At 38.1% G+C, this 15251-nt stretch overlaps 1 protein-coding gene across 1 annotated transcript; it reads right to left on the minus strand.

Annotated features, from left to right (window-relative positions):
• Positions 1 to 8406: 8406 nt before the first annotated feature.
• LOC120538140 (E3 ubiquitin/ISG15 ligase TRIM25-like) lies at positions 8407 to 14205 on the minus strand. The gene is made up of 5 exons (XM_039767577.1): positions 13630 to 14205; positions 13271 to 13366; positions 8754 to 8987; positions 8527 to 8661; positions 8407 to 8427 (listed from the first exon to the last, which is right to left on the minus strand). The coding sequence occupies exons 1-5, from the start codon at positions 14203 to 14205 to the stop codon at positions 8407 to 8409; spliced, it is 1062 nt and encodes a 353-aa protein (XP_039623511.1).
• Positions 14206 to 15251: the final 1046 nt, after the last annotated feature.

Below are 15251 nucleotides of genomic sequence, written 5' to 3' on the forward strand. Positions count from 1 at the left end.
CACCATTTTGTCTTTCATTGGTGCAAAATTTGTAGGACATGGAATTGTCTTTTTGTTGTTAACAACAACTCCCATTGTCTCCATGTGACATCATCAGACTACCAATATAAAGGTCAGTATCATGAAATTCCAGATTATCCAAGATTGTGGATTAAAAAAAAAATTGAGTGCGTGTGATTTGAATATAAAGACTGAGGTAAAGATTTACTGGTATGAATTTTGGACCCCAAGTTTTAGTTTGCTTTAAGGTTTTGATGCACAACTGAATGTCCTTTTGGCTATGACATTTTCCTTTATTTGTAGATATGAATTTACCTCTAGCAGAAAAACAAAACTATTTTGAGTTTCACTAGGGTTTTTCTGGTATTTTGAATTTCCCTTTGTCTAAGACTATACCCATAACGCAAAGTTGCATTTTTCCACCTTTTTTTCTGCATCACCCCTGTGCTTTTAAACCCCAGCAATGAAGACTATTGAAAATGCACTTTAGAGCTGCATATTTATGAAAATATTGGCTTGGCATTGCAGCGTTGATGAGTGAAAAATCAGAATTTTGAAAACATAGACTCTAATTGCACTCTGATTGGTTCATGCTTATTACATGGCCCTTCCCTGATTGGATCATGTGACTAATTCCCTGATTGGTCACCCTTCCAGGAAGAAAATGTTTTTCCAACATAACGGAAATAGAGGAGTTGCTTTCCATGGTGCTCGTTGTGTTGCTTACTTGTATGCATTTCAATTTTGTTTTGTACAGTTTGAATGCTACATACATGCGCAAGAGGCAAATTATTTACCAGATAGTACAGTTTTGTAATAAATCCTGTGGTCAGTGGCATAACCATCCCTTCAATGAGGACACTTTGTCTTCTTCTTTCCACTGTAAGTGAACAGATATGTCATATGTGTTTTAGGTCATTTTAGTGTGGGCAGAGATGCTTTTGTAAACGAGGTGAAACGTAAAGTGAAAAGAAATTGTTTTTGTTTAAAATAAAAATGTAGTAGTGTGGACGTAACCTCAGTTTACAAGTTTTGTTTCTCCTATTTCCTGATCTCAAAATGAAACCTTTTTTCAGCTTTTCCCATCAATGGTCTAACACTATTGGTTTTCTAGAACTGATGTTTAACTTTTTCTTGGGCTAATCGTCATAAAAAAGCTAGGAAGAGAAGAAGAATGTAAGTGAAATGTGCATGGATCATTTACTGCATGTCCTTATTTACCTTTTGATATTGCAGGAGTGAAACTTTATTTCTTTTTATTTATTTTATTCTAGCTATCCCTCATGGCTCTACCCACGTAGAAGTGAAACAGGACAAGCTTTAAAAATCAATAAAAAAAAAAAAGAAAATGTAATTCTAGCCAAGCAGAAGGTAGGTACATGCCAATGTCAAACGCTGGCACTGTATCAGATCGTGTTCAGCTCTTACGGGAGAGTGTCTTCTGCGTGGGGAGAAAAGCATGTGGCCATGCTACCTTCTAAAACACATGTAGCTCTGATCTCTCTCTCAAAAACGTCAAACGTTACTCCTTAACAATCTCAAGATGACAATGCCTGTTGAACAAACAGGTATCGCTAGCTAAGCAGAGGCAAGGTATGCTCCAACACGTGGCGAGAGGTAGACCAAATCGAAAGGAGGCTGACGCGTGAGTCAGGACTCCACCACCGCTCCCCTCGGCCCACAGCTGCTCTGTCAAATTTGTGCAAATAAATTGGTATCGCTAGCAAACTATGATACTTAGCACGAAGAGAGAGGTCGCAAAATCAACTGTAATGTTCAAGCAAATTATAGAAAAAAACACACAATCTAAATCCATTAAGTAGATCTCTTGTGAAAAGCGGACAGACATACAGATGTTGGATTTTATATACTGTATATACATATAGATATAGGTAATGTATATAATGTTGAATTTAACGATTGCGTTGCAAAAGGTATGCAAAGGTATGCAAAAAACTTCTTATTCAAGATAGATCAAATTAATACAGTGATCCCTTGCTGTATCGCGCTTTGACTTTCGCGGTTTTGCTCTATCGCGGATTTTATATGTAAGCATATGTAAATGTATATTGCGGATTTTTCGCTGATTCGGATTTCTGCAGACAATGGGTCTTTTAATTTATGCTACATGCTTCTTCAGTTTGTTTGCCCAGTTGATTTCATACAAGGGACGCTATTGGCGGATGGCTTAGAAGCTACCCAATCAGAGCACGTATTACATATTAACTAAAACTCCTCAATGCTATAGGATATGCCTCCTGCGCGGTGCTCGATTGTTTGGTTGTCTCTGCCTCTATCTCACCCTCTCTGACATTCTCTGCGCCTGACGGAGGGGGTGTGAGCAGAGGTGCTGCTTGCACAGAAGCTGTTTGCCTAGTGGATACGGACGCTCCTCTAAGAAATGCCGCTTTATCGAGGTGCGTCCAAAAGCACACTTATTGATTTTTTGATTGTTTGCTTTAATCTCGCTCTATCTCTCTCTCTGACGTTCTCTGCGCTTGACGGAGGAGATGTGAGCAGAGGGGCTTTTGCACAGAGGCTGTTTGCTTAGAAGATAGGGACGCTCCTGTAAAAAATGCTGAAAGGCTACCTTTGCATTGATCCCTTCATTGCTGCTGCTTTATCGCGGTGCTTGCATACTTAAAAGCGCAACAGCCCTATTGATTTTTCATTGTTTACTCTCTCTCTGACATTCTCCGCTCCTTACGCGCACTTTGAAGAGGAAGATATGTTTGCAATCTTTTCTTTGTGAGAAAGAACTGTCATCTCTGTCTTGTCATGGAGCACAGTTTAAACGTTTGACTAAAGGGTGTTATTTCATGTCTAGAGGGCTCTAATAATGTTAAAAAACGTATTTAGAAGGTCGTAAACAGGTTTTCTATGCTCTAACTGCGAAAATATTAGATTTATAAATAAAGAATCCTACTTCGTGGAAATTCATTTATCTGTCTGGAGCGGATTAACCGCGATAAACAAGGGTTCACTGTATAACTGTGCGGAGAATATTTATAAACAGTGTGGGAGAGTTTCTAAGGGCTTAAAATATCTAAAAATAATCATACAAACATATGGTTTCTACTTCGCGGATTTTCACCTATCGCGGGGGGTTCTGGAACGTAACCCCCGCGATCGAGGAGGGATTACTGTAATGAAATTACCATTAAAAATATTGAAAAGTGTCCAAAAAGTTAGCATCCTTCATTTGCTGAGAATAACATTAACAGATACTTATGAGATTCAAAGCAATTTTGAACTGTTTCTCATTAAGTGAATTTTATTTGTTTTTTCTTTTTTCGAATCTTAAGTAATAATTCATTTGAAAAACAATAACCCATTAGCAGATGCTTTTTGTATGTTTTTTAAAGGAATACTCAATCTGAAAATAATCTTGTTGTTATTTGTTATTTACCTCATTGTAAAATAACATAAAAGTGCAACGCCCTGTGGAGAGGCATACTGTTTCATTATCCACAGTGATTTATTTAGCAGTATTGTACCAAAAAATATGTTTGTTTGGCATTTGCAGAGCATTTGACAAGATGGCCTGACATGTGGATTAGGCAACACAAGTAATGTGAGATTTTGTTAATAGATGTTTTATATTGTGGGCTGGTTTCTATTGGGTCCCATTCTATCAAAAATGTAGTTATGTCCTTTTGCCATAAAAACATGAGATAAAAAATGTTTCTCGTCCTCAACTACAAACTGAGGTAAATAACATATAAAAAATATCATTAGGTGGAATATGCCATTAAGGAGACATTAAGCCTTTTTGATATACAGTATAGGTTCATTTTAATACTTACCAGAACCTGTCTCAAAACCTTAAATCATTTTAATATTTATTGCTTATACCAAAGAGACCATCTTTAAAAAGCTGACATTTCCATATCCACTCATCTGTCCATTTTCTAACCAACTTGTCTACTTAAGGGTTTTGAGAGCTATTAAGATAGCTGATAGTGCTGGTCCAAGGTGGGAGCTGAGGGTGAGTCTTGGTCATTTACTTAACAGTCATAATTTTGAACGTAATGTTTCTGGGGGGCTGAGGGGAGGGGTGTTGTCCAGAACTTTGGAAGAATAAGTCAATAGTGCTAACTTGTGCTAGAATGTGCAGCAAAAAGAATAGAAACGGTTACTTAAAACACCATATTTTCTGTTTTTTTATTTTATAATCTAGAAAGTAATGACTTACTAGTGTTATGTCCAATGTAGCAGTGAGAATCAAAGTAGAAGAAAACACATTGCTGCAGAATTATCTGATTTTTTTTATAATTTACTCCATTTATTTACTGTTCCTGCCTTCCACAATAGAAAACAGGTTCAACTAAAGTGGGCATGTGACTTTTTAACATTGGCATTTTGAGGTGTATTAAATGTATTAATGATATTTAATATATATCTCTAGTTCACTGCTACTGTATGTCAAGTTTCTTGAAAAATTTACATTCTGAAGGGAAGATATGTTCATTCAGCCATCCATCCATTATCCAAGCCGCTATATCCTGACATAGGGTCACGGGGGTCTGCCAGAGCCAATCCCAGCCAACACAGGACGGAAGGCTGGAAACAAACCCCGGGCAGGGCACCAGCCCACTGCAGGGCACACACACGGGAGAATTTAGAATCGCCAGTGCACCTAACCTGCATGTCTTTGGACTGTGGGAGGAAACCCACGCAGACACGGGGAGAACGTGCAAACTCCACACAGGGAGGACCCGGGAAGCAAACCCAGGTCTCCTTACTGAGAGGCAGCAGTGCTACCCACTGCGCCACCCATGCTCATTCATTCACCAGCTTATTCCAATACACTATCATGCAGGGCCAGACCTAGGGTAACCAAATATTCTGTATTTCCCAGTGCAGTCTATTTCTTGCCCAATTTTGGTGTCCAAATTTATTTTAAAAATTCTCATTTGTCTTATATTTTAAACTTGAACTCATTTCAATATCAGTTCTATTCAAAACAGACAATATCAGACCAATTATATATTTTATTTTAATAAAGCTTACAAACTGAGAACTGGGCAAGTGCGCTATCAAGGAGCCCAGTTCTGAGCCACAAGCTTAAACTATCAATATGACTGTTGGGCTGTGCTTGTTTGACAAAGAACTTCAGACAGAGTTTTTAAATTTTTGACAAAAGACGTGCTTGGTTTCAAGAAGAACTGACTGATATGTCAAATAGATGGAGGTAGATTTTCTATTTCCAATGGAGGACACAGATATTATTCTGCATATCAAGACCAAAAAATATAAAGACACTGAAAAGAGTAAATGTGCCAAATATGTGAGGACTTGAAACAGACACAATCTATGCAAGCGTAGGGCTGGTCACATATCATCCAGCTGCAAAAATAAAATACAATCTGTGTGGCTGTGTAGGGCTTTCAAATTCAATGGCATGGGCATGCAGTAACTGACAAAGTGGTGGTCCATAGCTTTGTCACATAGCAATACACCCAAAGCAGGTGCATAAAGTGTTGTTTAAAGTATGCGTGTATTAAAGTACCTCATTAAATGAGTGGCTTTGAAGGGTGTATTGGTTTGATTTTATTCTTTAGAGTTACCGCATGTATGAGCAGAATAAGCATGTTTGTATACAGCATTGTAAAACCACAATGCCCACAGTCTTTGCTCCATAATAATCCACTGATTTCCCAGGAGTGCTGTCATCATAACTAGAGCATACGTCAGCAGCTCAGGAGACAATGCAAGAGCCTTTCCTCAATGGCACACCAGCCCACACTTCAATACCCCTAGGAGTTTTCAATCAACCTGACCTGTACATCTTTAGGATGTGAAAGTAAAACTGCAAAACCTGGCAAAAAACTCTACACAGACAGTGACATGGAATCATTCTGGGTATCTGAAACTATAAGTCAGCATCACCAGCAACTGCCCTTCCTTCTGCCGATTGGAAAAATATAAATCAATATCAATATAATCTGTTAAGCTCACCACCTCTGGTATGAGATTTAATAAGCGTTTGTGTTCACTAAGCCGAAGCCTAAATCAGCGTTTCTCAACCTTTAAGTATTTGCGACCCGAGTTTTCATAACAGTTTTAATCGTGCCCACCTAAGGTTTTTTTGAAAGGAGCCCACTAATACCAATTTGTCCTTTTTTAATTAATGATATATCATAAATGCATATTTTATTATACCTACTTAACTTTTATCGACATTTATCTAACTCTACACTGTGTGCACAATTATTAGGCAAGTGAGTATTTTGACCATATCATCATTTTTATGCGTATATTCCAACTCCAAGCTGTATTAACTTGAATGCTTATTGGATTTAAGCACGTCAGGTGATGTGTATTTGTGTAATGAGGGAGGGTGTGGCCTAAGGAGATCAACACCCTATATCAAGGTGTGCAGAATTATTAGGCAGCTAGTTTTCCTCGGGCAAAGGAAAAGTCAAAAATTGTAAAAAGTCTTTCAGAGGGATGCAGCACTTTTGGAATTGCTAAGATATTGGTGTGTGATCACAGAACCATCAAACATTTTGTTGCAAATAGTCAACAGGGTCGCAAGAAACGTGTTGAGAACAAAAGATGCAAATTAGCTGCCAAAGATTTGAGAAGAATCAAACGTGAAGCTACCAGGAACCCATTATCCTCCAGTACTTTCATATTCCAGAGCTGCAACCTACCTGGAGTGCCCAGAAGTACAAGGTGTTCAGTGCTCAAAGACATGGCCAAGGTAAGGAGGGCTGAAACCCAACCACCACTGAACAAGAAACATAAGTTGAAACGTCAAAACTGGGCCAAGAAATATCTGAAGACAGATTTTTTTCAAAGGTTTTATGGACCGATGAGATGAGAGTGACTCTTGATGGACCAGATGGATGGACCTGTGGATCAGTAATGGGCACAGAGCTCCACTCCAACGTGGAGGTGGGGTACTGGTATGAGCTGGTATTTTTAAAGATGAGCTAGTTGGACCTTTTGCATTGAAGATGAACTCAAAATCAACTCCCAAACCTACTGCCAGTTTTTCGAAGACACTTTCTTCAAACAGTGATACAGGAAAAGACCATGATTTTTATGCAGGCCAATGCTCCATCACTTGCATCGAAGTTCTCCACTGCGTGGCCAGCCAGTAAAGGCCTTAAAGATGAAGGAATAATGACATGGCCCCCCTTCCTCATCTGACCTAAACCCTATCGAGAACTTGTGGGCACTTCTTAAACGCTAGATTTACGGGGAGAAAAACAATACACCTCTCTGAAGAGTGTCTGGGAGGCTGTAGTCACTGCTCCACAAAAGCTGATCGTCAACAGATCAAGAAACTGACAGACTCCATGAATGGAAAGGCTTATGACTGTTATTGGAAAGAAGGGTGGCTATATTGGTCATTGATTGATTGATTGATTTTTTTTGAAATGTCAGAGATGTTTATTTGTAAATTTTGAGGTGTTTGTTTATTATTCTCACTATAACAGATGAAAATAAACAAGTGAGATGGGAAAATTTTCATTTTCCTTTAGTTGCATAATAAATCTGCACACTAATAGTTGCCTAATAATTGTGCACATATGTATTCCCCTGATGATGTTCACACTCACATTTCCGTTGTGAAACATTCAGGTTTCAGGTTTATTAACATTTTGGATTGACTGATAGCACTGTGTTTGTTCCATATTAAAATGAATCCTCAAAAATACAACTTGCCTAATAATTGTGCACACAGTGTATATTTATTTTTCTAGTATCAGAATGTAGTTTAAGTTAATTTGTTTATGTTTCAATAGATGTATTTTTTATATTTTCGATTCTTGTTTTCTTTTTTTCACATCTTCGCGCCCCCCACTAGGGGGGCCCATGTGGAAGACGAATGTTCTCTTCGTTCCCTTGTACTAATTCATGTCTGAGAAGTAAGCTTTACGAAACCAAGTAACAGCATGCTTTGTTTTAGCAAACAGAAAAATATTTGTGCAAAGGACTCAAGGTCTGAGCATTCCACACATGAGTCTGCCTTATCACGTTTTCCCTTAGCTTACATCTGAACGCCATAACAAAAGGGGCCAAGAAATCAAGTTGCACAAGGGGCGTTGAAGGGGCTAAAGGTTTGTGTATAATAAATGTGTTGACTGTTACATTTTATAATTATATTAAATTACGCATTCTAGGGGTATAAAACTGGACCCCACCCAACAGACGGGGTTCAGAAGAGCCCTGACGCTGTCATGTATATTTGATTGTCTGCTTTTCTGAAACTCTTCTCACCGTGACTCTAAAAATAAAGCTGCTTTATAACCACACCTGCTGTCGGGTCTGAGATTTCGTCCACACACACCCCACAGTTTGAGAACCACTGGCCTAAATAAAACCAAGGGTAATATGCTTTGTTATTTATAAAATAAAAGAGATGCTTACATCTGCAGATATCATGTGGCTTCAAGTTACAGACAGGATCATCTACAAAACACAAAAAATAAATGTCATTCACATTTTTGAATTTTGTATCATGTAAACAAAAGTATAATGGCCTTTTCAATGGTGATTTTTCTCATATACCCAATTGCTGATATCTTCCAGACGTTCTTTCAGGCAGAAAAGCTCCCTCCTCAAATCCTCGAAAGAGAAGCCGGTATGGGCACTTATACAGGGTGTGTCTCCATCTCCAGCAGGAACACAAAGAGACGGGAAGGTCTATTTTATAGGAGGCAGGACAAGATAATAAAAAAAAGTCATATGAAGCATGTCTGAACTGCAACTTGTTTTGCAAATCACAATAACAATACCTGTAAAAAGTGAATGTGATCATCTGTGTTTGATAATTCTGTCATTTCATTGTCTGTCCTCATCAGATCATCGATCTCCTTCTCCAATCTCAACACAAGGGCTTCTACCTTTTCCACTTCTCTGTTTTCCTTATCTTTAATCAGCTCAGTTACCTTCTTGCGGGTTTCTTCAATGACATTAATGAGATCAATAAAGCTCTTTTGACTTTCCTGTATTTCTCTTCCTGCACATGTCTGAAAAAAATAATATTTTTGTAGCCTGGGATTTTAAGATCTAAGATATCAACATGTAATGAACATTTTTTGTTCTATAAAATAATTTTCACAGCAAAACCCACTTTTACATATTTTCACATAATTCGTCATAAATTCATACATTTAAGAAACGGATGAACCCTGCCATCAGGTCTAAACTGAAAATGGTTAATTCAGAAAACATTCCTCTCCAGCAAGGCTGGTGTCCTTGACATAGTCATAATCCTTCTAAGAGATATAACACATTGACAAAGAGCCTTATGCTGCTGGAAAACAAAGAAGAGTGCAAAATAAAGCTGACATTGGTGTTTAATGAATTATATCAAAGCTTGTTTGGAACAGGAATTTCTTTCTGGAGCTAGAAATCAGAGATGATATTCACTGGTACATTTCTGGTGGCCATGTGAGCTATGTAGCCTTGTTGGGCTCTACCCAAGGTAGCCATGTGGGGGTCAAGACAAAGATCTGGATGTGCTAGACATAGGTAGCCTTAAGAATCTGGATTAATTACTCAGGTAAGGAAGGAATCAGAATATTGTGTGGGAGGTTAAAACATAATGGCTACGTGTAGAAGAAGAAACTTTACTGTGATAGCTCCAGAGCAAGACCTCTTGATCAAAGATGATTGCTCTTTTTATGCTGAAGTCTCCAGAAATTAACAAAAACTAAAGTAACTCAAACAACTAAAAACACCCGGTTAATCAGGGAAAAAAAAGTAAATGCTGATGAAAAGATATAAACTAATGTGAAAATAAAACTCCATTATGACAACTAATTTAAATAATAGATACAAGTGAAAATGTGTAGTTTCTGTTTTATAAATAATCCAATTGTTGGTCTTAGAATACTATTTCACTAACTAATACTCCTTTTCACTTAGTGGCTTCATAGCCTTTTGAACCTAAAAGTTGTAAACTAGCTAGAAAGAAAATCTTTTTGAATACAGAGCAAACAGTTGGTTATAAATAGGAAACTATTGTCAGGGTGGAGTTTGAATTTGACTCTTACAGTAAATAAAAAAACAAGTGCATAATCCGTGTAGTCAGTCAGGTTTGTGGAACTCACTTAAAGGGAAAAAAGAGTCTATGTCTATGTCTCTTTTGATTTATATTTTGATAGTACCAAGGGATTAAAGATAACATAATGTTAAAAAATAATAACTTAAAACATAATAACTAATGTTAATAGCATCCATCCATTTTCCAACCCGTTGAATCCGAACACAGGGTCACGGGGGTCTGCTGGAGCCAATCCCAGCCAACACAGGGGCGCAAGGCAGGAACCAATCCCGGGCAGGGCACCAGCCCACCGCAGGACACACACATCCACACACCAGGACAATATAGAATCGCCAATGCACCTAAACTGCATGTCTTTGGACTGTGGGAGGAAACCGGAGTACCCGGAGGAAACCCACGCAGACACGGGGAGAACATGCAAACTCCACACAGGGAGGACCTGGGAAGCAAACCCAGGTCTCCTAACTGTGAGGCAGCAGCACTACCACTGCGCCACCATGCTGCCCTATTGTTAATAACATAATAGCATAGGGCGGCACGGTGCTATTATGTTATTAAGTTTTATCATTATGTTATTATTATTATTATTATTATTACTATGTTATTATGCTATTATCTATCTATCCATCCATTTTCCAACCTGCTGAATCCGAACACAGGGTCGTGGGGGTCTGCTGGAGCCAATCCCAGCCAACACAGGGCACAAGGCAGGAACCAATCCTGGGCAGGGTGCCAACCCACCGCAGGACACACACAAACACACACTAGGGCCAATTTAGAATCGCCAATCCACCTAACCTGCATGGCTTTGCTCGCCAACCCCTGCGCCGGCACTACGCATTAGCCACTTTGCAATTCTGCCTCTCGCATATGAGGATGCAGATGTATAAATTAAACAGATTGCTATTTTCATGGGAATTGTTACAAATGCATAATAGAACTATTTTACATTACAGTGAGTAATTAACCATATTTAAAAATAGTAAAACATACTCATTTGAAAGTAAATTATGTTTCATGTTGCATTAGAGTTATTCATTGCATTATACGATTTCATTCTGTTTGACTTTGAAATTAACACTTAAATACTTTTTAAACTTACACTTTTACTGTAAAACTTGAGTAAAAAAATTTTTTTAATTAAATTTTCATCAATATTGCATTGAATTTTGATTCTGTGTTTGGACTTACATCGTGACATTGCAACGTATAACTAACTACCCGTGAGTGAATTTCGTTTCTTTTTCTTTAATAAATAAACTGACATTTTCAAATGTTTGTCTCTGTGATTTGTTAAGCAAAAGCTGTTCTAACGGGAAACTGTTAATGTTTGAATACGAATGGCGTATCAAGATCTCCCTTGGTGTCTAATGTAATCCACGGAATATGTGCTACATTACCTTTCTTGGATACATCCTTCTTTCAACAGTAATTCGGGCGGTGGAAGACCGGACGGTGTTAATGGTTGTAGATATTTCTCAGGATATTGTAAGCTGATGTTTTCATCTTCCACACGATCATCATCAAATGTTTAAGCCTAGTCTATTGATTGGCATTTAACCAATTTGCTGTATAACCAATCGACAATTTTTATATTAATTCGTTTGACTTCAGCATTTCTCAGTGCCTGGATTTCCTGTGTACTCATTTCTTCTGTTGATAACCATTCAGGATGAAATTCTTCAATAAGATTTGGACATAATACGTCTGCTTTAATTGGGAAATTAAAGTGAGGAAAACATAAAAATGTATAAGAGCTGAGAGAGCAGGAACTGTGTCTGTCAAAAGCATTCACATGAATGAGAGGTGAGAGGACGGTGGGCGTGGATGAATATGGTTGAGAGGAGGGCAGGACTTGAAAAAAACTCATGGAAAAATTCTTGTCTCATGGGACTTGAAAAAATCACTTGGAAATAGTCTCATCTCAGGATGTGAGGAAAGTTCAAAACCATCCAAGACTATAATCGCTGGAGAACCATAACTGCCACTTTCCATATGGAGTGCACTGAATGATAATAATGATGAGAATTGGCTTTTTATTACTACTAGGATTAAAGAGTTATAAACATTGATCAGTAATGACCAATTTATTTTTTTAAACTCATTACTGACACCCAGATTACAGAATTGTGGTTAATTATATTGACATAACCCTGGTTTTAAAACTTTGGGTTAGTTCAGAAAAAAAGGAAATTAGTTCTCCTGCTTCAAAGTTAGCTGACTTGGGGCTTTCGCTCAGTGGTAAACAAAAGAATGGATCCATTTGTTTTCCTAAAGAACTGATGAAGTTACAAAATGATCACATGCTATTTAGCAAAACTTAACTAAATGTTATGTATTTGAGTTAAGTAGAATATTGACTAACACAATGGTTAATTCTGCTGCCTCAAGGCTTCATGAATACTTGCTTCGTCTCTGTTTATGTGTAGCTTCCATTATTTTTTCCTCCAGTTATTTCCCCACTTCAGTTGCTAACACCGAACCAGGAAAACAAACCGGCCATAAACATCTTGCAAAAACCTCTATTGGAGAAATCTATTCAAAATATAGTGACCCCCATATAAAAATGGGAATAGCTAACGAAGAAGAAGTAGAATAAGAAAAAGAATCAGCCCAATATGGTTGGGCGCATGACTGTTCTTTGCAAAGGTGCAGAAGAAATCCAGAGTTAGCTTTAGACTTGCAAAATGCTGCTAGAGTAGGTCTGACTTCTCATGAATATGAAATAAAAGACGTGAATTTTACATTCAACAAACCATGCATTTTGTAAAGGTAAACTAACAGGATGTTACTAACAGTTATTTTCAATTTTCACTTAAAGATGACATGTTGCCACCATGATGTCCTCAGAAGATTCATCTTGGCTCATGATACAATTAATGGGACAACTCTAGGCAACATTTTTTTTTTTTGGCCGTAGTAGATGGGATACATGCAGATGATCATTTTAATTACTGTTGACGGTATGAGGATGTGTATTTAGTCTATCTATATATTTTCTCATGTTCAGTTCACCCTTTCCAGGTGTTTTCTTACTTTCTGCCCAATGTATGCTGAGTTAGGCTCCAATTTTCCCATGATCCTGCCCATGATAAGTGGATTTGGAAAACAGCTGGATGGATGGATGGATGAATGGCAAGAAACAAAGCAGTTGGGCAAAGCAGACAGTGAAATAAACAGTGTAAGTCACTATCATCACTTTCCACTAAGTTCAGAGTGTGAAACAGACTTAATAAAACACACCTTCACAAAGTTGATAGCCAATTTTAGATCCTCTACTTTCTTCTGTCTTTCTTGAATTCTCTGCTGAAGTTCTTTCATGGTAACTTCTAATTGCTTCTGTAGGGAAGTAAAAGGTAAATATGTTAGAGTTTGCTGGTATTAAGTGGATCACATTGACGCTGAAGTTCAGATTACTTGGGAACAGTTGAGGCATTTAAAATGTCAATAAAAAACATTGGCTTATTGGTTGCTACATATTTTTAAAGGCATTATGAAATTCCATCCAGACAGAATGCCTCATGGATGTAAGCTCATTTCGTAATCATACAAATGCGTAAAAATCACATCATATTACTTATTCATAAAACTGAAGAGATTACCTGCTTCCCAAATCTTTCTTTCTCCGGCTCAACTGTCTCATGGCCCCGGTGCCCAGTGGCTGCACATAGGCAACAGATACATGCCTGGTCGGTTCTGCAGAAAATTTCTAAACACTTCTTATGTCTGATGCAAAGGTTCTCTAGAAGATTTCCAGCAGGATCAACCAGTTTGTGGGTCTTCCATGATGTTACCTCCTTGTGCGGCTGAATATGAATCTCACAGAAAGAGGCCACGCAGGTCAAACATGATTTTACTGCTTTGAATTTCCCCTCAGTACAGAAGTCACACTCCACATCTCCAGGTCTAGTGCACATCTCTTTTGGAGAATTAAGTCGCCTTCTCTTAATACCATCAACAATTTCAGCCACTATGATGTTTTTTCTCAAAACAGGCTTTGAAGAAAAGATCTCTCTGCAATGTGGGCAGCTGTAAACACCTGACTGATCCCAGCATTTGCTAATGCACTCAATGCAAAAACTGTGTCCACATGGGATAGAGACAGGGTCCTTCAGGATCTCCAAACATACCGAGCAGGTAAACTGATCCTGTGACACTGAAATGCGGCCATCTGCCATTGCGTGTCAATGAGAAGTTAGTCAGTCTGGGAGGGGAGAGAAAAACTGAATGATTTATTTCATAATTTTAAATAGTGCATGGAGGAAAACAGACCACAGAAGCAAAATGGCATTACTTGGAAATTACTTGTCTGACAGGGAAAACAGTGTAACATAGTTAGTCTAGGCAGCTTTTGTTAACATAGTGTCTTTTCCACCAGCAGAAAATAACACAAGGAGTTGGATACAACACCTCAATGTAATATGCACATTTTTATGTAATATGCCATGGATAATGGATGGATGGATGCCATAAAGTCTCCAAGACATCAATCCACTGATTTTAAAATGGGAAAAATGACTCAAGTAAACATGAGAATTGTGTCAATTTTCTACTATTTTATGCTAAAATGACTTGAATGGATGTCTTACATTTTTCAAATCTGCACCACATCTTGACAGTGAAATCATTTTGAAACAAGCTGCAGGCTGTTTCAGCCTTCATCAAGAGATAAATGTGCTCATGGTGCTATAGATCACGACAATCAGGCTAAACATCAAACTGTCTCGGAATGGAACAAAAGATTCATGACCAACTGTCACAAATGACTGCAACTTTATGTCAGTGCTACAATAGTTACAGTCAGACACTTAACTTCACAAGTTGGAAACTACTTTTAAATCCCGAAACCCTAATTTGTTCCTGCGTTGTGCCCTATGATAGCTGGGATAGGCTCTGGCCCTTCCCTACAATCCTGGGCTGGATTAAGCAGGTTAGAAATTGACATGACACACAATTTTTACTGCGGCAATACATGAATGCACATGAAAAAATGTATCATTTCAGGAGTACCATGGTCAAAGCTGTCTAACACCATTGCCCTGTTCTTTGTAAGTAGTTTAGTCCGTGATCAGGTGTTAACAATAGAAGTAAAATACAAATTCAAATATAAAATAGGAATTCACTGAGTCAAGACAACCATGGAAAGCACGCCGGAAGGGGCGTGAACTCACTGAGCCACCGACAAGTAAGACACCTATGGCGCACGCAAAAGGAGCCACGCCCA

This window comes from Polypterus senegalus, chromosome 10 (assembly GCF_016835505.1).
Source record: "Polypterus senegalus isolate Bchr_013 chromosome 10, ASM1683550v1, whole genome shotgun sequence".
In the NCBI taxonomy this organism is placed as follows: Eukaryota; Metazoa; Chordata; class Cladistia; order Polypteriformes; family Polypteridae; genus Polypterus; species Polypterus senegalus.